The sequence below is a fragment of the Neopsephotus bourkii genome, unplaced genomic scaffold (assembly GCF_033783945.1).
Source record: "Neopsephotus bourkii isolate Nb327-2 ecotype Australia unplaced genomic scaffold, CSIRO-AGI_Nbou_v1 NB_1346, whole genome shotgun sequence".
Taxonomy (NCBI): Eukaryota; Metazoa; Chordata; class Aves; order Psittaciformes; family Psittacidae; genus Neopsephotus; species Neopsephotus bourkii.
This window is the reverse complement of record NW_026901826.1, coordinates 2,444,627-2,470,101: the sequence shown is the minus strand read 5'-3', so window position 1 is coordinate 2,470,101 and position 25,475 is coordinate 2,444,627. Positions and strand designations below refer to the sequence as shown.

General features: G+C 38.0%; 1 protein-coding gene across 7 annotated transcripts in view; it reads left to right on the top strand.

Annotated features, from left to right (window-relative positions):
- Positions 1–25,475, top strand: part of STS (steroid sulfatase) — a 102,716-nt gene that overhangs the window by 29,890 nt on the left and 47,351 nt on the right. For all 7 annotated transcript variants that reach the window (XR_009727390.1, XM_061366510.1, XM_061366506.1 and 4 more), the window contains 2 exons: positions 1,153–1,576; positions 9,528–9,664. Coding sequence is in view for 6 of the 7 variants with exons in the window: in XM_061366510.1 (XP_061222494.1) it covers positions 1,153–1,576; positions 9,528–9,664 (561 nt within the window). In the remaining variant the exon portion in view is untranslated. The remainder of the gene's footprint in view (positions 1–1,152; positions 1,577–9,527; positions 9,665–25,475) is intronic.

Sequence of the window (25,475 nt, the reverse complement as noted above, 5' to 3'; positions counted from 1 at the left end):
TCAGAAAAAAATAAATAAAATTTGGCCCAGCAGTGCATATTGTCATCTGTTTTGTCAAGGCTGATATGTTTGTCAAATATTCAACATACTTCCTTGCTGAGACCAAAAAGCATAAAGCTGTAGCCATCATTTATGTCAATAGGCTTAACTAAATTTGATTTTCTTTTTTAATTGTACATTTGGATTTAATGCTATGAAACAGTTAGGTCTGTGGGGCTAACTGATGCATAAGGATGTGATGAAGGGACGTACCCGAGTCATAGATTGAATTACCTAGATACTTGCTGTCATTAGCATGAAATAGATTATGCTACTGTAATGGAAATCAGACTCTCCATTTTCTTGTGTCAGTCAGTGTCCAACATTACTGCAGAAATACAATGGTTTCCTAGTGAGACAAAATGCTGTGAAAGATAGTATTTGGCAGTAATTTGCTTTTTACTATTGTTTCTTCTTTTATTTACATATATATACACATCCATATAAAATATATATATAAAATATATATTTTATATATAAATATGTATATAATATATATTTTATATGTAAAATAATCATCCTCACTATATATATATGTATATTATCCATTTCAGACACCTTGCAATCATTTAAATAATAAATTTCATTTTCATTACTCTTGTTTTATCTCCTGTTTGTCTGTCTGTTACTGTTTTGGGTTTTTTTTGTTGTTTGTTTTTTTTTTAACCTAGTTAAAGGTGAATGGTTTGCCAGCAAAGTTTTGGAAAATATGTTTAATTACTACATATTGTCTTTTCTTAAAAAAGCAGTGGCTGCCACAGTTTTCTTAAGACTGCTTAACTATATATGTACAAGGGCTTAATTTTCAAAGTTAATTATCTGTTAGGGCTATGTTGCTCTTTAGTGACCTGCTAGCCCACTCAGAATTTCATGATTTCCACCAGAACCTGTGCCAAACTGTTTCTCACTAAAATGGAGAGGTAGGCAGGGAACAAAGTCTTTGATGAAGGCATGAAGAGAGATTAGATAGAAGACAGAAAATAGACATCCTCACAGTAAATGCTTGCGGGCAGGGAAAATATCACATAATGACAGTTTCATGTTTGGAATAGGGAACATTATATGTTTGATGATTTAACTACAAAAATGCACCCTGTCCTTCTCTTTTTGTAGGAAAGTGGCATCTTGGGATGAACTGTGAAAGAAGCAATGACTTCTGCCACCACCCCCTCAGTCATGGATTTGATTACTTTTATGGGCTTACTGTGACCAACTTGAGAGATTGCAAACCTGGCCAAGGCAGTGTATTTTTAAAAGGGGTTCAGAAATCCCTTGTCATCCCACTCCAAATCACTGGAATCACCCTGGTCTCTTTGGCAGTAGTGCATTACATTGGTCTCCTCAGTGTACCTTTCCGAGCACTGGGTTACTGCTTTTTAATAGCCACCATTTCACTTGTGGTTTTGATTTTCTTCTTTTATTGTTTTCGCCACTTGAATTGCTTTTTAATGAGGGACCATCAGATTATCCAGCAACCCCTCTCCTATGAGAACCTTACGCAGAGACTCACAAAGGAAGCTGTGCAGTTTATAGAAAGGTAGGTTTCTAATTGTGTTATAATTTAATGGTGGAATTTCACAATGGCGATGCTTCTGAAGATGTAGAAAAGAAAAAAGTGATCTGGTGGGCATAAGGAGTATATAATTACATATTATCATCACTTTTTTCCTTCCAAAGATGGCTGCAGTTAGTCTTTTTAGTGAAAGTGACTGATTATTTTTTTTCTATTGGGTATATATCTATAAAAATTAAAAACTTTATGTTTTCATGCTTCATAATTTTTTGTCAAAAAAACATTTAACTTTTTAAGGACTTTCATTTGTGAGAATTTCATGTAACTTGAGATATGAAAAATCTTTCTTGATGTGACTTAATTATGTGAAAGCACAATGCAGAGTCATAATCCATTACTTTTCTGGAATGGGAAACTGTTCTTCATCATTGATTTGATGCATCCATTAAATGTCATTCACAAGGCCAAGTTTTTAAGATACTGTCTTTTAGATGCCTCACTTTTATGGCAGATTCATTTTAAGAAGATTTGATTTACAGAAGTTAGGAAATAAATGGGGTTTTGACAGCAATGATTTTTCTAATAGCCATCACATTGGGTTACCTAAACATTGGATGTACAATCATCCTAAGTCATTCTTCATTTTTGAAATATTACGTACTTTGGTGTAATTATTACCACAGGTCTCTTAACGAGATCAAATCATAAAAGTATACATTTATAGATTGTGAAATACAAATTGATATATTTGGAGAAAAAATATTTCATCCATTTAAATTCTTGAAAAATATTCCAGAGTGTTGGACACTTTTTAAACAGGTTGCACCATTTCTAGTTAATCAAAATTAAAAATATGTTCTAAAATATAGGAGGTCTTTTAATTGCAATTCTGAAAAGTATGTACCAGCTTGTTATTGTGAATGCATTTGCATGGTGTTATTGCTGAATGAAAACTTACACCAAAGAATTGGAGCCTTTGTTTTCTAGACTTAGTGTGGTGTTCATCAAGATTATTAGCAAGAAAAAAAGTTTGTCTAAAATCTTGATCTCATACTGCAATTGTATATCATTTCTATCTATATAAATCTTTGATGTGGCCATCTGTAGTCATCATACCAAATAAAATGTTTCTTATATTCAATTTCTTTAAGTAAGCCTTTCCAACAGCAACATTCTCATGAGTATTTATAAATAACCTAAAACATCTTTGTTTCCTCTTGGCAATGGTGATAAAGATGCCTTCTCATCTACATTCTAACTAATTTAACAGTGAAGTACTGTGTTTACTATAAACACACACCCCTTCGAAAATTGTTGAAAATTTGCTCAGTGACCAAGCATTTGGTGGTTTCAAAAGACTCTTGAGTACATTAACTACATGCTGAATGATTCTTTCATGATTTACAAGTGTGCAGTATGCCTGTAGTGATTCATAATGTTTTTGATATGCCTGAGTGTTGCATTGATTTCAATGCAATGGCAATAAAATGGTAGCTCCAAAACAGGTGAGTTGAAGATTTGAAATCAATGCTAGAACACTAGTAACTCATTTAAATTTATTACTATTCATAATGCGGACAATGTTATTGCATAGGTTAGTGTTTAGAGCTGGCAAAACAATTTACCATCTAAGTCAGCATAGCTTTGTTGACGCAGCTGAAGGTAAGTGACTTTACATCAGGGGGGACTTGGCTTCAGTTCTCAGTGTAGTTTCCACACAAAAGAGATGTTAAATTGAAGTCATGGTTAATATCACATATTCATAATTTACAATAAACTTTGTTACAGGAGTGCTGCAATTATAATGAGAATTATAACCCAAACAATTCAATGTTAAATTAAAGACTATCCAAGCACATTAAGGTGTTGAGAAGCAATTAGGGCACTTGAGCAATCTTAATTGTGCCCTGTTCACATTGTATATGACCATAGAACTTTTTCCTGGGTATAAGAGTAATCAAATTAATATGGAGAAGAGAAGGCTCATGGGGGACCTTATCACCCTCTGCAACTATCAGAAAGGAGGTTGTAGCAAATGCATGTTGGTCTCTTCTCCCCAGTAAGAAGTGATAGCACAAGAGGAAATGGCCTTAAGTTGCACCAGGAAAGGTTTAAATCGGATATTAAGAAAAAATTCGCCACAAGGGTTGTGAAGAATTCTAACAGGCTGCCCAGGGAAATGGGCAGCCTCTCACACTGCTGGAAGTATGAGTCACAACTCCTGGAGGTAATTAAAAGAGATGTCAGTGTGGTACTTAGGGACATGGTTTAGTGATTGAGTTGACAGTGTTAAGTTTATGGTGGAACTTGATCTAGGTGGTCTTTTCCAACCTAAATGATTCTATGATTCTGTATAATCATTAGATTTTGTATTTTTAAAGTCTTCTGTAATTTCTTCATAGCATATAGCTACGTGCAGTTATATTTAATTTGGTCTGGGGTTTTTTTGAGAAGTGGTATCGTATTTGTTTTCCCTTAGTCTTGTGTATGTGTATTATCATTTGTTCCTAGGTAAACTGAAAGAGAGTAAGTACAACATTCAATGCTCAGAAATGGCACAGGAGAAGTATATATACAATTAAAAGTGTCAGATCATAAGTGTGAAAAAACAGATACTAATTTACTTGCTCACCCTAATTGTAAGTGGGCATGTCAGCTCAGTATATGTTAATTCTCACTACTTTTTTCCCACGAGCAAGTGTATGTACATCTTGTAAACCTATTAGAACACTCTCTAGACATTACAGCATATTTGAAAGTCAAATGGATGCTAATTATTCAATATGGTTGTCACTCAGACATCTTCAGCATATCTTTTAATGACAGGCTGCACAGACAGTCCAAATTTGGACAATTCCAGAGGTCCATTTCTAACATATCAGAAATTAGCAACACAAAAGTACCACTCTATGATTCAGAATACTTCTCTGACAAATAATATAGGAGATCACAGATAATAATATTAAAAAAAAAAATCCTAATGAAATCTTACTTCTGGAAAGTAAACTTATATATGTTCAAAATCTATGTTGAAGATGAAGTTGAATGATTTTAGTTCCTTTTTTTCAGTTATAGATTGGATAGTTGTGATATTCAAAATTCTGTAATGACAATCAATAATTTTTTCATTTTCCTTTTATCTATTCTATTTCAGTCATTGAAGCACTGTTAGAATATGCATTCAATTTTTTTTTTTTTTTTTTTTGTCTACCAGATTATGGTTTAGTACATAAAATACAGCAGTTAGCATGTTGTACTGGAGTTAGAGTTCTGAAGAGTTTTAGGCTGAGAAAGTTGGGGCTGTTCAGCCTGGAGAAGAGAAGGCTGTGTGGAGACCTCATAGCAGCCTTCCAGTATCTGAAGGGGGTCTATAGGGATGCTGGGGAGGGACTCATCATTAGGGACTGTAGTGATAGGACAAGGGGTAATGAGTTAAAACTTAAACAGGGGAAGTTTAGGTTAGATATAAGAAGAAAATTCTTTCCTGTTAGGGTGGTGAGGCACTGGAATAGGTTGCCCAGGGCGGTTGTGAATGCTCCATCCCTGGCAGTGTTCAAGGCCAGGTTGGACGAGGCCTTGGGTGATACGGTGTAGTGCGAGGTGTCCCTGCCCATGGCAGGGGGGTTGGAACTTGATGATCTTAAGGTCCTTTCCAACACTAACTATTCTATGGTTCTATAAAATCAAGTGTTTTTATGAATCCTACAAGAATATTCCTCATAGTTTACAGCAAATACAAATTGTAGAGAAGTGTTTTTCTTTATATACACATGATGCATATGTGCATATATATTAGAAAAGGGTAGTAGTTTATAAGCCACAACAATTCTGCTGGATCTTCATCCCTTTTTCTTGGATTTCTGCTTGTTCTTTTTGAGCAAAAAACTAAGAGGAAGAAACTGTGAATTCATATAATTTAGGGCCATCTGGAAATGAAAGACTTAAGTAATTTAAGAATTAAGGACCTAACTTGTTCTGTGATGAGTGACAGACTGCATTGGAAATGGAACACTTCTAAAAAGTAGTAGATCTATAAACTGGGCTCCAAGGCTTTGCAGGGGAAAGGGATTTAGTAATGAATATAATTTTTAGTAAATGAGAAATTTTTTTTTTTTCCCCACATTTTTAAGAGAATATACTCTTTGAAGGGAAAAAAAAAAAAGCTTATATAGAAGGGAGATAAAAACATATATGAATTATGTTTCTTAAGCCTTTAAAAGAAGAAATATTCATGACATCAGAGATGTCAAAAGTAATGTCAAAAGTAACTTTTCTGTTTGCATGTTAGAATTGTTTCACTGATGTAGATATAGTAGTAACACATCCTACTTTTTTATGTCTTCTAGAAAGACTCAGGTTTTACAAGTTTCTACAATTTTTCCCTTTCTCATTCCATTTTCAACACCTTTTTTGGTTTTGATAACTTACCCCTGAGCGATCTAGATTTCTCTTTTCAGATTAGGAAAATTTTGAAAATATGAGATCTGTTTTAAGGTGTGTCATATGTGTGAATTATCTGGGATTTATAAGGCTTTGGGGATTATGGAAACAATTGTTAACCCAATGTTAACACAGCACAGCATTTGCCCAACTCAGGGAAAGCCAAATATATCTGCTTTTATAGTCAGCTGATGTGAATTGTAGTAGCTTCACTGATGTAGGGGGTGTAATGGTCTAAAAAGTTAAAATTATCTACTTTATGACAGAATGTGAGGATAATTAATTAGAATGTTAGGATAATGTTAGGATAGTAAAAAAAATGTTCTGAAAGATCATATTTGTACATCATACTAAAGGCTAATTTAGAATTTATTGTGAAAAAGTAAATTGAATTGCCATTATGGCATATCCACATCTTGTTTCAAGTACAGAATCATACTTGAAATATCAGTTTGATTTGCAAGTGCAGGAAAACAAATTCAGAGCCCCACCTTGTTGCTCTGCTGCAGTAGTCTTCGATTATTAGATTAACAGCAATGAACAGAAAAGAAAACAAGATTACTGAAGGAGTTTTCAGTGCAGCAAGCATCTAGAGCAAAATTGCAGGAAAAAAGACCCATGTGTGAAGCACAACGTCAGATTGGTTGTACCTTTCTCTCTCACCCCCTTTAAAGCTGTGCTTTACAGCTCAAACCTGAGCTGAATCCTTAAGTAATGTAAAAGTACACACTAAGAAAGGAGGACCTAGTACTCTACAATGCAGGGGAGTCACCAGCAATGTGATGCTTTTAGATGTTTTTGAGATCAGTTAAATGCACATGAAAGAATGTCTTATGTCATATATATGTAATCTCTCTGGCTACTGAGTAAATTGAAAAGACAGTGTGATTCATAATATAGTAAAAAAAAATACTATATTTGAGTATGTGAATCTCTGATCTTTTGAAACTGAAGTTCCCTGTGTTAGAACTGTGTAAAAGATAGTGGCAATACATTTTTGAAGGTGCTGTTTACTGAAGTGGTTCAGGAGTTAAGCTGTTATTGTCAAATTTCTCTCCTGCCTACTAGCTGATTGTTATTTCATTTTCAAGGTCACGGTAAAGGTAGACAGCTGCGATTCTTCTCAAAGAGTTTTGGCAGGAGATAAATAGCTGCCTGTGATCTTTTATAAGATATTAATAGGTAAGACACTTCTCCACCTGACAGCAAACTGTCAATCAGATCCTGTCAATTTGAGTTGCAAAGAAGAGAATGATGAAGTGCCCTTCCATATCAGTCCTTGATTAGATGGCTCTTCATGAAGGTTAGATCTTTGTGTCAGTTCCATTTAAAAAAAAGAAAAGAAAACCACCAACAACAAAACCCACAAAAACCCCACAAACCAAACCTGAATTATTATCTCTTGAGAATAACATTTACAATGGAGGCTTTAGATACTCTTAGCAATACAGGTATACATTTACAGTAGTACATTATCTCTGTGATCACAGAACAAGGCAGTTGCATGGCAAGTAAATTGTGACTATGCCATTTTAAGTATAAAGTAAACTTCTGTGGCATTTTGCTCCAGACTGTATATTACTCTCAATTCAGTGAACTGTGCTTAAGAAAAAAATCAAAGATAATCCCATGCAGTAAAAAGTTGTAAACTGAGAATCAGCTGCCTTGCAGAAATATTCTTTAGTGAAAGGTCAGTGTTACATTAATGTGCATATTAAACATTAAACTTACTTATATTTATTTTTTACTTGAAGGGCTGCTATTTCCAGTCTTGTAATTGATTCAGAAGTCTCATGTTATTTATTGTTACAGTACTGTAACATGTATGACCTCTCAAATAGCAACGCAACTTCATAGAAAGTGTATATTTTATGAAAAATATTGCCATTTTTCTTTTTTCTTTTTTTTTTTGAATCTGTACTGTATAATAGTGAGAAAATACATGATATGTGCACAAATATTTGAAGGAAATTAATTTTGTTTCCATTTTCCACATGTTTATTCTGTCATTTACATTTATTTTTTTTTAAAGGGAAAATTTATATGAAAAAAAGTCCCAGTCAGAAACATCAAGTGAGTAATCTGGATCAAATTTTCCCATTTTGTGCTTATGTACTGCTATGTACGTAAGTAAAAAAGAAAGTTTTTACCATGCAGCTTGTATAAAAACAGATCCAACCAAGGAGAGAGGAAAAATGGATCATAAATATACTAGATTATATCTACTTATTTTCCTGAAGAATAAACTGTTGATATCAGATTAATACCTTTCATTAAAAGGCTTTGTTTTCAGGTTCTAAAGGTTCAAATATTTTTTCTTTCCTTTTAAAGAAACAGTTTGTGTGTGCATGTCTGTATTGTTCCTTCCCTCTTTAAAGGGTGGATGAATCAACTCTATACGGAAATATATAGTCTCCCTTTGATATTGATGTGAATCACAGGTATTAGCCACCACAGACTGGTGAGAGAAAATATGGTAAATAAACCTCAAAATACTCTGTAATTTACTGTGTGCTTTAACATAAGATCCAGACAAGTTTTCTGGGTAGTGCTTTTGTGATTCAACTGACATTTACAGTATGCATAATGCACTACAAATGCTGTTAGAGCGTATAGCAGTAAATTTGGCTAGTGCCGCACAACTTTAAGCAAAGTTCTATAAATAATGCATAAGTAAAAGTTCCTACTTGAGCTGTGTTTTCACAGCCTGCTGGAATTGATCATAAATATCATGTTGACTGATCACATGAAGAGCAAAATTTACAGAGTTTATTTACTGTACTCTTTTGTTTCAGTTCAGGATATAGACTGAAGACAATGGAGACTTAATACCTGTGAGAGGAAGAATCTTTGTATTAGCATGTACTTTGAGATTACATATTCTTTGGTGCAACATACTTATAGTGTTGCGTACTGTTACTCATTTGAGAATACACAGAGAGAGCACTAAATGACAAGAGATTCGGTCATATACCTTAGTCCAGGATAAAGAAGGGGGAAAAGTACTAGTATTCTTGGTTTAACATAGTTATGATGTTATGGTATGTTTGACCCTGGTCGTCATACAGCCTAGTTATCAACTTCCAACTAGTTATGACTTTGTGAGGAAGGTAATTGTGTTCCTTGTATATATGCATATATAGTTTGGAAGGTATGTTTTTGAACAGCTGTTATGTTTGGGCTTTTAAGTATGTACTTGTGAAATGAAGAAAGATGCTTGCAGCCAGAAAACTATGTTCCTGGTTTTAAACAACTCTTTCAGTATATACAGCGAACAGCAATTAGTTCAGTTTTTTCATTTATTATTGCTTTAATTTCAGTATTCAGCGTGTGTGCCTGTGTGTGTGTGTGTGTGCATGTGTTTGTGTGCGTGTGTGTGTGTGTGTGCGTGTGTTCAGGGTTACCTTGTAATCAGTTACAGTATTACTTTCCATCCTCGTTGTTGTTACTGTTTTGTTGGTTTGATAGAAATTTGTTATAAAATACACTAAGTGTTTGGGGTTTGTTTTGTTTCTTTTTCTTTTCTGTTTTTCAGGAACACTAATGTGCAGTTTCTTCTTGTCTTGTCTTATCTTCATGTTCATACTGCTCTATATGCCTCAAAAAATTTCAGAGGAAAGAGCAAGCATGGTTTATATGGGGATGCAGTGGAGGAAATGGACTGGAGTGTAGGTACGTTACATATCCTTCTAATAGCAGTGGAGGGAATTCATGAAAGACTTATATTCCCCAAATACAGGCTTCTGTGGTTTGGATGTCTACATTATATTTGTGATACTTGTCTTTTATACTTAGACGAAAGAAACAGTTGTTTAAAAGGCACAATAATTTGACCTCTTGTAATATCTGCTTTATGACCAAATTTATTGTGTCCTACAAATGTCTGCTCCTTTGACTATGAATGTAGACTGTATAGTATAGCCTCAGCAGAGATACGCACACCATGAATGTGGACGTTTGAAGCAGAATAGTTAAATCCAACTCCATGAGCTTCTGGGTGCTATTTGTCTTTTACATGTTGTCTTCATAAAGCAATATACTGATTTGAAAAGTGACCACATTATATTGATACTAAAACATTTTCAAATACAGTGACTACAACATGCAGTGTTGCTAAAAGTAATTTGCTAATTATTTTAATGAGTTTTGTGAATTAGTGAAATCACTCAGATGTGGTCCACTTCTGTTCCTGAAGAACAGTCAACACCAAACAATTTGCCCTTTAGAGCCTTCTATTCTCTTTGAGGCTGGAGAGCAGTTGATCATTACATCTTTCAGCAGGCTTTCTGTACAACTAACGGTTCATGCTTGAAAATAGATAGATTGGAGTACAGCAGCATTAGGAGCTAAAGATGATCTTGCATTCCTCCTTCCCATATACCTGAAGTCAATTCCGTTCTCAGTACAACTCAGTGCAAATTGGCTTTCTCCAAGAATATGTTGCTTCCTTATTAAATTGCTATAAACAGATACTTAGTTTTGGTGCATACATATTTTTAAACGATGCAAGCATGTGCATTTAAAACATCATGTAAATTTCTTTGCACATTTTGCCTCAAAAATTCTAGTTGCAGAAGCTAAGGGGCAAAAAGCAGCATAGCACATTTAGTGATTTGTAATGTATTTAGTGCACTATTTGGAAAATGGGGAAAACCCTTGTGATACAGGAGGAAGGGTTTTCATGTGGCAGATAACAGGAAAAGACCCTCTTTTTCTCAATCAGGTTTTGTAAAGAGAGTGGCTTTCATTCCAGTTGTATCACAACTTGAATCATTGTCAGTTTTGTAGTGGCCACCAGCATTTGGTCAACCAAATGCTCACATTAGGTAAATGTATGCATGTGTTGTCATTTCTGTTTGCATCTGCATTGTAGTAAGCTACTGAGCATTAGCTGGTCTTACTGTCTGTGACTGATTTTACTATTTGTTTTTCTGTTCTATGATATTTAGCTTATTCCAACCTAATTGGTCATTTGCTGCTGCCATTATGTTTTCCTCCCTCCTCCAGGAGAGTGGCTCTGGGGCTTAAACAGCAAGTTGGAAACTAGGGCAGTTGACATACTGCTGGTTTTGGCAATTTAAAGATGCAGATGTGGTAACAGATTTAAAAACACTGCTCTCTTCCAGAATGACCACAGGCTCTTAGGAGATGTGTCAAACCAGTTTTTGTAAGACAGAAGCATATTATTAAAAAAGCTTGGGATAAATCAGAGATACAAATTTAATGGTGCTAACAGGAATTTTATACAAACTTGGAGGAGAAAAATGAGTTTCCTCTTGTACTGTCCTTTACAATTCATTACAGGAGCATCAGGGGCAATAGAGCTATCTTAATCAGGAAACAGATCCTCAGCTGTCATTTACTACTATACAGGCGTCAAATCTTATTTCAGTTGGGGGTCTGGTTATGTCAGTTGGTTTTGCTTATGTCTTGTAAGATACCTCTGTTGACACATGGCATACTTGCTCCAGGAGGTAGAAAATGTATTTAGTTCCATTCTTACTCTCTCCTCTGGTATTAAAATGGTGAAAAAAGTTATGGCTGGCATTTCCAAAGAAGTCTGAAGGAATAATATAACTTTTTTTCTAATTCTTTTTTTCATTTGAAGGCAGTGCTTATTTTCGTTAACCTCTACTGAAAATTCCAGTGCATCAGCTATATCAGACAAAGTAGATTTATTCACTGCATTGCTGATGTCAGTAGCCAGTACGTTCTTGGAATGCCTCTGAAGATGTAACAGTAGAAAAGTTAAACAAAATTTTCCAGAAAAGCTAAAAAAGATAAAACTATAAGCTTTCCACAAAGGGAGGTTTTATTATCCACTAGACAGAAATTAGTATTTATGCATAGATGAATGTAACTTGCAAAAGCAATAAAAACAAAGCAGCCCAGATATAACAACATGATGCAAAACCTTATAATAAAAGACAACACAAGCATAAGAAATAAAAGTAAGTGTATGGAAAACTGTGTTATAGCACAGTATCATAAATGTTTGGTAGGAAAGGAAACAAAAACTTTTACTCGGTTCTGAAAGAAGCTTAAAATGTGTTATCCAATGGTTAGAAAATGTAGAATCCCTTGTGGACGACTAAAACAAAAAAAAAAGGTAGAAGTTACAAGTAGAAGTTAATACTGTTAGGTACCAGTGATGAAAAAGTTGTATCGAGATTGGACCATGAAATGCAAATGAAACGTTCCTGATTGACAGGCCTGCTAGAATCAGAAAAGGTACTTTAGTTGCCATTTACAAGAGAAGAAGCAACAGTCTCTCTATTAAGACAGAGAAGTCCACAATGAATGAGAATTCTAAATAAAAACCAATTCTATTTTCATTTGTTTATTTATTGGGAATCAGTTACCAATAATTCAGTTATAAGACAATCCCCATGCTAGGAAGGGAAAAGCCTGAAAGACGCATGAATAAAGTACTGCTTTGAATATTTCGTATTTGTGACTTATTGAATCAATACTGAAGGGTATGATTACAGTCCATGTCAAAAATAAGGAATACAAAGTGTCTGGGTAAGCTTTGGGACCATATATGTCTACTGTGTTTGCATACCAGTGTGTGTATAACAGAATTTAATGTTTAAAGCATTCACAATTATAGTGTCACTGCATGTGACATGCCTTAGAGAGTTATTCGCTGGCTAATAACATTAATTTTCTTTCAATGCAGGCTGAGCACCTTATTAATTCTATTAATTATAATTCATATGAGAGCAGATAAAATAATTCTACAGTCCAAAAATGGGAAAAAAAAGATGAATGTATTAATTAATTCAATATTACAATTTTCTTCCTTTGCTTCATTCCTTCTTTCATTCCTAATTGAGTATAGGAAGAGAAATGAATATGTCCAGAAATTGTTTTTGATGTGAATAGCATTACACTACTACAAAAAATATCACTACAAAGAGTTTTGGAGCCCCCTGTAGACTTGCACACAAGCTGTGTGAAGACACATTTACTCAACATCACTTTGCAAACGGTTGTTTATTGTTCTGCTAACAGAAAAGGTTCATACCACTTCTTAGTCCTTTGCAGAACAATCATAACTGAATGGTTTAAGTGTAAAAAAGTCTCACAAATGGTAGTCTGGCATATCCTTGTCTGGATATCTTTATTACATAGATGCCTTGCAAGCTTCAAAATCTTAACTGTCTCTCTGCAATGATCTTCTGACCTGTCTTAAGATCAAGTTATGCTAAGAAAATATTACCATCATCTGATGTTAGTAAATTAGAAGAAAAGGAGCAAAAATAATCCCAATGCATCTTGCTTGTAACTGGTGTTTGTAATGTTTTGAAAAGTTTGGTAGAGTTTTATATGAAGAGAGTAGTTCTGTATCTCCCCAGTAGAAGATGTATATGGAGCTAGTGATCAGTGTCCAGCAAAGGGTCACGAAGATGATTAAGGGGCTGAAGCATCTCTTCTATGAGGAAAAGATGAGACAGCTGGGACTAGAGATCTGTTCATCCCAGAGAAGAGAAAGCTGGGGTAAGATCTTATTAATGTGTATGAATACTTGAAGGGAGGATGCAGAGAATATGGGACCAGGCTCTTCTTGTTGGTGCCAAACGGAAACACAGGAGGTTCCCTTACTCTGAGAGTGACCAGTCACTGGCACAGGTTGCCCAGAGTGGTGGTGGTGTCCCCCTTCTTGCAGATATTCAGAAGCCATATGGGCATGGTCCTGGACTCTAAGTGGCCCTGCTTGAGAAGGTTATGTTGGAAAAAGTCTCATCCAGAGGTCCCTTCCAACCTCAACCATTCCATGATCCTTTGAGATGCTAGAGAAAAGAAAAAAGCTATTCACTGAAGTAAATTCATACTTTGAAAGAAAATCAGACATAGCTATTAGAAGTCAGTCCAGAGTAACCAAGGAACTCTTCACTGAAGCAAACAGAAGCAAGATACTCTCATGATACTCTTGTCCTCTACTCCACTCTGGTGAGACCCCACAGGTAATACTGCATCCCGCTCTGAGGTCCCCAGCAGAAGAAAGACATTCATTTGTTTGAGCAGATCCAGAGGTGGGCCACGAAAACTATCAGAGGGATGGAACAATTCTGCTTCAGGGACACCTTATTTCTGCCTTTAAGTATAGGGAGGGGTCTTATAAGAAAGGTGTAGAGACTTGTTACCAAGGTCTGTGTTGACAGGACAAGGGGCAACAGTTTTCAACAGCAAGAGAATAGTTTTGGATTAGGAAGAATTCATCTACAGTGAGAGTGGTGGGACCCTGGAGCAGGTTGCCCAGAGACGTTGTGGATGCCCCATCCCTGGAAGTGTCCAAGGTCAGACTGGATGGGGCTTTGAGCAGCCTGGCCTACTGACAGATGTACCTTCCATGGCAGGGCAGTTGGACTAGATGATTTTTAAAGGTCCCTTCCAACCCAAACCATGCTGTGATTCTGTGTTACTATAGTGGTGACATTTTGAGAATACCAGTGATACCTTAAAAAGGTTTTACTTACAAGGAAATGCAGTACCTTACTTCTTTAAGCTGAAAATATTTACATAATTAAGATCTTTGGTATCTCAATAAATTTAACCTTACCTGAGGAACATTTATGACTTTTCAAAGCATTTGTGGTGGTCTGCTGTAGAACTGTCTGGGTTGATGTGTGTCCTATAGTGAAATACAGCAAGGCAGAACTAAAGCGTACTTCATTGAAAAAGGCCAGCTAGGATAAAATCTTGTAGGACTAACTGCAAATCAGACCACTTTTCAAACTGTTTTTTCTTTGATTTAGCTTTTATTATACTTAGGAATTTTCTATAAACTTATTTTCACATGGTGCTTTCAAGGAGGAAGGGAAGAACAAAAACTCTGCCAAGTCAGCTCCAGACCTTTGTGGAAAAATCTAATTCACTTGTTCCATGATTAGATTACCCAGGGTTGTAAAAGAGATTGTATCAATATAAATGTGCAGAATTATGCCGTGTCTCTTAATTTGTACGGTGGCTGATTGTAAGATGATAAAAGCCAAATGCTTATATGACTATTATCTGATGAGTGTCTGCACGTCTGAATAGAGTGTGTGTGATGTTTATGGATTGATCATGTCCTCTGCTTTTAATTTTTATTCAACTATGGAGTGATGTCTGATGTTAAAGAAGGGGAAGAGTAGTTTTGGTAGGAGGCTTGCTAGACTGGTCAAGGATGCTTTAAATTAGATGTTTTGGGGAGGGGGACATCATTCCATCCCAACACTCCCAGTCACTTGCCAGCACCTATAATAAATGCTTGGAGCAATGTAGAGATCTTCCAGCCGCTCCAGCCAATGAGCCAGCTTCATTTGGAGCTCGGCTCAGATGTCTCTATACAAATGCCTGTAGCATGGGGAAAAAACAAGAGGAATTAGAGATGTGTGCACGTCTACGGGGGTATGATATAATAGGCATCACAGAAACACGGTGGGATGGCTCCTGTGACTGGAGTGTTGGAACGGAACATTACAGGCTCTTTAGAATAGACAGGCCAGGCAGGCGGGGAGGGGGAGTTGCCCTTTATGTTAGGGATAGGCTGGAGAGTATGGAATTTTGTCTGGGGACAGGTGAGCAGTTAACAGAGAGTTTGTGGGTCAGGGTTAAAGGGAAAACAGCGATGGGAGACATTACTGTGGGGATTTGTTACAGACTGCCTGATCAAGAAGAACCTGTGGATGAAGCACTCTATAGATAGGAACAGCCTCACGCTCACAGGCCCTCGTTCTCATGGGAGACTTCAACCACCCTGACATCTGTTGGAGCAACGGTGCAGCCCAGCACAAGCAATCCAGGAAGTTCCTCAACTGTGTGGAAGACAACCTCCTTCTGCAAGTAATAGAGGAGCTGACAAGGAGAGGTGCCATGCTTGGCCTCATGCTCACCAACAGGGAAGGGCTGATTGGAAATGTGTTGCTCCAGGGCAGCCTTGGATGCAGCGATCACGAGATGGTCAAATTCAAGATCCTCAGGACAGTGAGAAGAGCGTGCAGTAAGCTCTGGACTTCAAGAGAGCAGATTTTGGCCTCTTCAGGAACCTGCTTAGTAAGGTTTCATGGGATATAGCCCTAGAGGGCAGGGGGCCCAAGACTCTTGGTTGCTATTCAAGGATCACCTGCTACAAGCCCAGGAGTGTTGCATCCCAACTAGAAGGAAGTGCAGCAGGAGGGCCAGGAGACCTCCTTGGATGGATAAGGAGCTGCTGAGGAAAATTCGAAGGAAAAAGAAGGCTTATAAAAGCTGGAAGCAAGGACAGGCGGCCTGGGGAGAGTACAGGGATGTTGTCCGGGAAGCTAGGGACCAGGTTAGGAAAGCTAAGGCCCAGTCAGAATTAAACTTCACTAGGGATGTTAAGGATAACAGGAAGGGATTCTATAGGTACGTAGCGAATTAAAAAACAGACTAGGGACAATGTAGACCCGCTCAGGAAGCTCTCGGGAGAACTAGCTACACATTATTTGGAGAAGGCTGAGGTTCTGAATGACTTCTTTGCCTCGGTCTTCTCTAGCAAAGGCTTTGACTGCACCACCCAAGTCTTGGAAGGCAGACACAGGGACTCTGAGAATGAAGACCTTGGGCTCACTCTAGGAGAGGAGCTGGTTCGAGACCGTCTTAAAAACCTGAACGTACACAAGTCCGTGGAATCTGGTGAAATCCATCTGCAGGTCCTGAAGGAGCAGGCAAATGAAGTTGCTAAGCCACTGTCCATCATATTTGAAAAATCATGGCAACCAGGTGAAGTTCCCGACAACTGGAAAAAGGGAAATATAACCCCCATTTTCAAGAAGGGTAAGATGGATGACCCGGGGAATTACAGACCAGTCAGTCTCACCTCTGTGCCTGGCAAAATCTTGGAGCAGATTCTCCTGGAAGGCATGCTAAGGCACATGAAAAACAACAAGGTGCTTGGTGACAGCCAGCATGGCTTCACTAAGGGGAAATCCTGCCTGACCAATTTGGTGGCCTTCTATGATGGGGCTACAAAACTGCTGGACAGGGCTAGAGCAGTTGACGCCATCTACCTGGATTTGTGTAAAGCGTTCAACACTGTCCTACACGACATCCCAGTTACATTGCAAATAAAAGACAGACCAAGGCAACGTGGGCCTTCTCCAGAAGCTATGAAAATCAGCAAGGTGTGTGGTGACAGCCAGCATGGCTGCACTAAGTGGAAATCCTGCCTGACCAATTTGGTGGCCTTCTATGATGGGGCTACGGAACTGAGGGCAGGGGTAGAGCAGTTGACATCACCTACCTGGACTTGTGCAAAGCATTTGACACTGTCCCACATGACATCCTTGTCTCTAAACTGGGGAGACATCAATTTGATGGATGGAACACTCGGTGGATAAAGAACTGGCTGGATGGCTGCATGCAAAGAGTTGTGATCAATGGCTCAGTGTCCAGCCGGAAACCAGTAAGGAGTGGTGTCCCTCAGGGATCAGTGTTGGGACTGGTCTTGTTCAACATCTTTGTTGATGAAATGGACAGTGGGATTTAGTGTGCCCTCAGCAAGTTTGCTGATGACACCAAGATGTGTGGTTCGGTTGATACGCTGGAGGGAAGGAATGCCATCCAGAGGGACCTTGACACGCTTGTGCGGGGGGCTGATGCCAACCTCATGAAGTTTAACCATGCCAAGTGCAAAGTCCTACACCTGGGTGGGAGCAATCCCAGGCACAGCTACAGGCTGGGCAGAGAAGAGATTCAGAGAAGCCCTGCAGAGAAGGACTTGGGGGTGCTGGTCGATGAGAAAATCAACATGAGCCGGCTTCAGTGTGCGCTTGCAGCCCAGAAAGCCAACCGTATCCTGGGCTGCATCAAAAGGAGCATGACCAGCAGGTGGAAGGGGGTGATCGTGCCCCTCTCCTCTGCTCTCGTGAGACCCCACTTGGAGTATTGTGTGCAGTTCTGGTGTCCTCAGCATAAAAAGGACATGGAACTGTTGGAACAAGTCCAGAGGAGGGCCACGAGGATGATCAGGGGACTGGAGCACATCCCGTATGAAGACAGGCTGAAAAAGTTGGGGCTGTTCATCCTGGAGAAGAGAAGGCTGCGTGGAGACCTCATAGCAGCCTTCCAGTATCTGAAGGGGGCCTATAGGGGTTCTGGGGAGGGACTCTTCATTAGAGACTGTAGGGATAGGACAAGGGGAAATGGGTTCAAACTTAAACAGGGGAAGTTTAGATTGGTTATAAGGAGGAAATTCTTTCCTGTTAGGGTGGTGAGGCACTGGAATAGGTTGTCCAGGGAGGTTGTGAATGCTCCATCTCTAGCAGTGTTCAAGGCCAGGCTGGACGAAGCCTTGGGTGACACGGTTTAGTGTGAGGTGTCCCTGCCTACGGCAGGGGGGATTGGAACTGGATGACCTTAAGGTCCTTTCCAACCCTAACCTATGATTCTATGTGAATCAACGGTCTAAGGAGAAACCATTCCAATGAAATTTAAACCATTTTTATTGACCCCTGTAGCTTTTTTTCTCTTTAAGTAATAGATGTACCACTGTTTTCTTAATAGATGGAAAGAATGTTTTCAGAACCAAATGAAAGCTACTTTTGGAAAATCGTAATGGCGACATAAAACTGCACTATGCCCACAAGACTCGGTAAATTTCTTGCTCTGGTGAAGGTATCGTAGTCTAAGATATTTACAAAACAAAAAGAATAGTCCTTAAAATCTTACAGCCAAGGAATTGTTGAGGTTCTGAAGCACATTAGAGTCACCCAGTTTTTCAGGTTTTGTCAGCTTGCATAGTAGTGTGTCATCTGTCTTCAATTTCTTAGCAAAAGTATTTTCTTTATCATTTTCAAATAATTATTTTAACTTTTCAAGTCTATAAGCTCTTAAACTTACTAGTTTTAATTACAAAACAATTAAAATATACTTTTAATATTTATTTCAAGTTATCCTGCCCATGAAATTGTATTCCTAGATGGTGGTTTTGTTTGTTTGGTTTTGTTTCATGTTTTTTCCTATACTAAGCTGCAACTATTCTCCTGTGAAATAGCACAATATTGGTGAGTTTCATCTGAAATCTACATTTCTTCTTTTAGAAATAATTGCAAATGGCTGTTACTGTGAATTCTTACATCTTTATTTCACTTTACTGTGTTTGTTTGGTTTTTTTTTTTTTTTTGCTTTCAACCTCTATTTAGAATCCTACACTATTTGAACCAATCTAAATATGTACCACAAATCTTCTGAGAATTTTGAATTATGCTAAAAATAATCATTAATATGAAAGAAAAAAAGTAAATTCCTATTGCTTTGAGAAAAAATGAATAAGCTATCCTAATTTTTTCTTATTTTTATTTTTTTTCAGAAAAAATATTGTACACAGAGATAAGCCTAATTTATCATTGTTTTTCACCTGATGTAGTCATTTGTAGCAGTGCAAAGTTGATACAAAATATAAGCACAGCAGAATAATGCCACATTGTCAGAAACTGCAGATAAGCAGGCTCAGATTGGTTTACCCAGCTGTTCTGAATATACCATAAACTTAGCAGAGCCAGGTGTTGTTATTATGGAAAATATTCAACCAGCATCTCTGAGGAAGAAGCTATTCATCCAACACAGGTACTCTCTGACTTGAACAGAATTTTCCCACTCTTTTTTGCTTTTACTCTAAGAGACTGTTTCTTCAGCTAAGGCAGTAGTTAAGCTCTTGAAGCACATTCAGTTTTCAGGTCAGATTTGGGAAAATCATCAGTAAGGGTGCACACTGAGGATGTTTGTAATTCTGCCTTTTATGATGTGGATGCTTTCAAACTACCATCTCCACTAAGACCCAAACTCATAAGTCAGTCACTGCTGAACAGCACTGAATTTAAGAGGTAACTAAGTGATGAAAGACTCCCATTTCCACGATGATAAGCCTCCTGAGCTACCTAATCCTGCTTAAGTACAGTTCCCTTTTTCTTTATTAAATCTTTCTATACAGCAAAGCTCCTTCTTAGAACATTAGGTATAATATTACAAAACACATCTTAAGCAGCCATTCTCATGGCATTTTTTTAATCAATCAAGTTTAAATAATGACGTAGTAACGTACGCTTCATGATGGAAAACTTCAGTGTAATGCAGTTTGTGGTAGTAGTGCTGCGTTGTTCAAAACTTGCTGCCAGCTGCTAAGCAGATTACATTTGCATCTGATATTGCAGGAGTTAAATTATCAGAGCAAGATGTGTCAGTGCATTGTGCATTTTACTGCACAAAAATAATCATATACTTCCAAAGTTTTAAAGGATATTAGTTATGGACTTCTAAAAATTGTGTCTAATGCAAAAATTGTGAAATGACATCTGACATTGTGATAAAAATGTTCTAATCATTGAAAAAAATAGCTTCTTTTTTTTTTTTTTTTTTGGTACAAGCTAATTTCCATTACCAGGATAAAGCAGAAAGCTTTAGATCTGGTAAAGATAGAAGAATCATAGAACAGTTAGGATTGGAAAGGACCTTAAGATCATCTAGTTCCAACCCCCTTGCCATGAGCAGGGACATCTTACCCTAGACCATGTCACTCAAGGCTCTGTTCATCCTGTCCTTAAACACTGCCAGTAATGGGGCATTTACTACTTCTTTAGGCAACCTGCTCCAGTGCCTCACCACCCTCACAATAAAGAACTTCTTTCTTATATCCAATCTAAACTTCCCCGGGTTTAAGTTTGAACCTATTACCCTTTGTCCTGTCACTACAGTCCCTGATGAAGAGTCCCTCTCCAGCATCCCAGTGACTCTCCAAGCAAGAGGATAGGAAGTTTTGTAATGAAATGTACTACCAACATTTTCCCTAAAGTTTAATTTCACAAATAAATGGTATGGTTGGAATGGGATTAAGAACACAATAAAGATTTAAACCAAAATTGACCTGCAAGAATACAGTGATTTCTTCATATACTTGGGCCAAGATTGCAATGAGGAAACTGTATCCAAATTATAGCTAATCTCTAAAATACAGACTAGGAAAGCAGTTTAAAGGAAGCTACTGATGACTGTGCTGGTGAAGTGCCTCTGCATAGCAAACTTTTTCACACAGATACTGTGTTTCTATTAAGAGGAATTACATTTGCCCTGTCCCAAAGTCACCAGGAATTTAGGAAGCCAGTCACCAAGAACAAGGGATCAGAGTGACAGACTGCTCTCTTTGGCGAAAGTGTCCCTGTTGTGAACATGAAACCTTCAGCACTGTCTTATGAACATAATTTTGCCATCCTTTTTCTTCAACACTTGGACACTGAAAGCAGTATCTCTCTAGGTATTTATAGAGCTTGTAATAATGGTTTTAATAAAGGATACAACTGAGCTAATAGGTGAGGGATGTTACTGGTAGAAGTTACATCCCTATGAAAGAAGATTAAAGATGAACAGAGGAGCAGATGAACTAAAGATAAAAATAAACCTTCCCTCCTACACCCCTTCCTTGTACCTTCAGATTGTTTTGTAGTGGTTTACCCAGTACCTTAGTATAACTGATGCAGTCTATGAATTCTTACAAACACACGGAAGGCACAGTGAGCATTGTAAGGCTATGAAGTCAGGTACTCTAAGACAGGAAAAGTCAGTCTTCCTATATTTGTGTTTTATGGTACAGCTTTTAAGTATATGTGTACATGGCATTTCTTTTCCCATTGGAACCCTGTATCGTCATCACATAATGCCTTCTTAATTAGCAGCTACTCAACAGTAGGTGTATTCCTCATTGTTAAATATGAATTCTCATGTTTTATTTAACACACACTATTGAAGTTCAGTGTTGAAGACAGATTTATTTGACACCACTCATCTTTTCTGTGGCATTTCCTCACTAGAGTATATAACATATTCACAAATAAGCACTTTCACAAAGTTTCTGTGAGGCAGGCAAATCCCATTAATGGGTTTCCCAGATGAGAAACTAAGACACAGAGATGGTGTTCAGATTCACCTACTGAGGTATAGCTTTGTTGCCAGTCACCCACTAATACATCTCTGGATGTATACTAAAGCTTTAAGACTTTAATTCAGCTGGAATGGAGGTGGAGAAGAGGGGAAAGCAAGCCATTTGTCTTTCCAGGTCTTGATCCATATTGGAGTTTAGAAAGGGTTAGAATGTGCACCTGGGCTCAGGAACTCCAGTTGTCTTCTGGTCTTCACCAACACATGAAGCATAATTAGAATCATAGAATAGTTAGGGTTGGAAAGGACCTTAAGATCATCAAGTTCCAACCCCCCTGCCATGGGCAGGGACACCTCGCTCTAAACCATATTACCCAAGGCCTTGTCCAACCTAGTTGGACGATATTATATGATAATTATACGAACAGTTTCTGTGATGATTCAGGAAAGTCTTCTGGCCTTTTGCCATTTATTCAGAGTTGCCTGCATCTCTTAACTGTAGGAAAAACATAAAATTGACCATGTGCATTTCAGTTTCAATGACGATACTGAGAATCCTACGGGTCCTTTTTAAGTCATCCTGGCTCTTTCTTGGAGAGAGACATGAAACTTTTTCATGTTTCTTCTGAAAAGTATGTTAATTTTTTTGAGACCATATTATTTAAAAGAGGGAAACTAATTCTCAGTGAAAACAGTAATCATACAATAAAGCTTATGGCAGTATCAATTATATTGTAAACTGCTGTTCATTGCCAGGCTAGTTCCTATTAGTGAATTGCCATGCAGAAATTTTATTCTGCTGAATCAGAAGGCTCAAATTCCATGTGGTAATAAGCTGTTATTGATGAGGTTGGTGAAATGCCTTTTTATTGACTGTGGCTGGGTTTTTTTCAGTGGTGTGTCTGACTACTGAAACAACTTCACTATATAATAGGCATCCTGGTAATATTACCAAAGATCATTATTCTTCTAGAAATTAGTTCTGTATTTTGCATTACAGAAAACATTTTATCATTTTCTGTGTAATAATGAAGTATAATAATGAGATAAATAAAGTTTTTAAAGTTAGGGAAAGCACTGGAGTAAGGATGCTGTGATTAGTGAAAGTGTCCTGGGTTCAGCAGTAGCAGTCATTTTTTCTCTTTTTTGGTAGCTGGTGCAGTGCTCTGTTTTGACTTTTGGGCTGGGAACAGAGCTGATCAAAATGATGTTTTGGTTTGGCCAAGGACTTTGTGAGCCTCATGCTCTACAGGGAGGAAGGGAAGCCGGGAGGAAGCAGAAACAGGACACCTGACCCAAACTGACCAAAGAGGTATTCCATGCCACAGCACGTCATGCCCAGGAGGTAACTGGGAGTTACCCGGAAGGACAGGGGGTCTTTGTGGGTCAGACTCGTTGTTCGGCGGGTGGTATTGTACTCTTTTCCCTTGTTATTATCTCTTATCATTATTTTCATTGGTGGTAGCGGTGATAATTTGTGTTGTACATTGGTTGCTGGACTGTTCTTATCTCAACCCATGGGAGTTGCATTCTTTTGATTCTCCTCCCCATCCCTCTGGGAGCACGGAAGGGGGGAGCCCCCGGGGCAGGACACGGGCCTCGACTGCTTCCAGCCTGGCACCACTCACTGGGAGTGAGTGCACAAGCTGGCTGGCTGGGTTTAAACCACGACAGAAAGGCAGGCTGGTAAAGTGATAACTTTGCACTTCTCCAGCTTTTTTCCTCACTACTTGGTTGTAAAATATGGCAATTTTGTTTCAGTTTAGGGTGCTGTTTCAGAAAAACTGATACCGAATGTTCATTATGCTTTCCTACCTATTATTTTTATTAATGTTGCTGTCTTTTTTTCCTTTTTCTCCCATACTTTATTTAGTGTACTCAGGGTATTTGTTACTGTTTTGAATGTTTTCTTTTTTGTTTTCTCTTGGCTTACCTCTTTTTAAATCATTCCCTCTCCCACCCCTGGAATTTTCATTGTCACTTTTACTCAGAAACAACACATTTTACTAACCCTAAGAGCACATTGTACTAACCCTAAGAACACCCAGCAGATTTTAGGTTACAGTACTAAGATCAATATCCAAAGGACCACATGACCCCTCAGGGCTGAGTTGCTTGACTGAGATGACGAAAGAGAGACTCTAGGATAATAAAAGTCCTCTCTTAGACCAGCATGAAGTTAAATTCCACAGCTTCGGTCTATCTTGCAGCTTGCTGCTACCACAAGAAGGGAGGCAGAGTACCTTTCCCTCCCTTCCCTCCTTTTTCCTAGCCAGCTTCCAGGAAAAACACAAAGAAGGAGAAAGAGGAGAAGCATCTTCCTTTTTCAACAAGTACCCTTTTAGCAAACTACTGGATGGACTCATGTCACACTTAGTTTGCCTAAAATTATGTATGATTAACTTCGCCCTTTGTGTGCTTCAGTTTACATGCTTTTAAAGTAATACTGCAATTTCTGTGTTATGAGGATAAAGATTCTAGGCTTTTCAGGATTTTGTATTTCAGTGGATCAGATATTCGTGGCTTAGAAATAAATTCTGTGTGCATACTACCTGAATCAGACTGGAATTTAAAAACATAGCAGGCAAACAAGAAATAATACAATGTAAATGTGCTTTAAATTTAAAGAAAAGAATGGTCTGCCTCTGAAAAGTAATATGAATTTTGTATTCCTGCAAACCCAAAGATAACTTAATGCCAGATATTTGAAATGAATGAGTAGCCCAGGAGGTCTCAGCATTTCTACCAAAGTCATGGAAGATAATGTTTTTGGCAGTGTGAAAAGTATAGCCATGTGTATAGAATACGGCTAAGTGAAAGGCATTAAAGTGCTTCTAGTCTAGAGTGCAGCTGATTATTGTACCGCAAAACAGCAAAGCACACGTTAAACAAGTAATACATGAATATTTTTTTCCTTTATTTATGATTGGAACAGATATAATTTATCTGTTCAGTGTATGAAAAACTGGACATGACCTGGCAATGTGCACTTGCAACCCAGAAAAAAAACACTACCCTGGGCTGCATCAAGAGGAGTATGTGCTATAGGTTGAGAGAGATGATCCTGCCCCTCTACTCTGCTCTTGTGAGAGCCCACCTGTGGTACTGCATCCAGCTCTGGGGGCCCCAACATAAGAGGGATGTGGACCTTTGGAACAAGTTGCAGAGGAGGACCATGGAGATGATCAGAGGGATGGAGCACCTCCTGTATGAAGACAGGCTGAGAGAGCTGGTGTTGTTTAACCTGGGGAAGAGAAGGCTCCAGGGACACTTTATTTCTGTCTTACAATATATGAAGGGGTCTTATAAGGAAGACAGAGTGATACTTGTTACCAGGGCCTGTATTGACAGGACAGGGAGCAATACTTTTAAACAGCAACAGCGTAGGTTTAGATAGGACATAATGAAAAAAAAAAAAAAATTAAAGTGTGATACTAGGAAGAAGTTATTTTCTGTGAGTGCGGTGAGACTCTGGACCAGGTAATAGTGACAGATGTACCTTCCCATGTCGGGGCTTTGGACTAGACGATCTTTGAAGATCCCTTCCAGCCCAGCTTCAGGAAAGAGTGATGTAAATTCCTTTGTGCCTTTAGGAATACACAGTAAA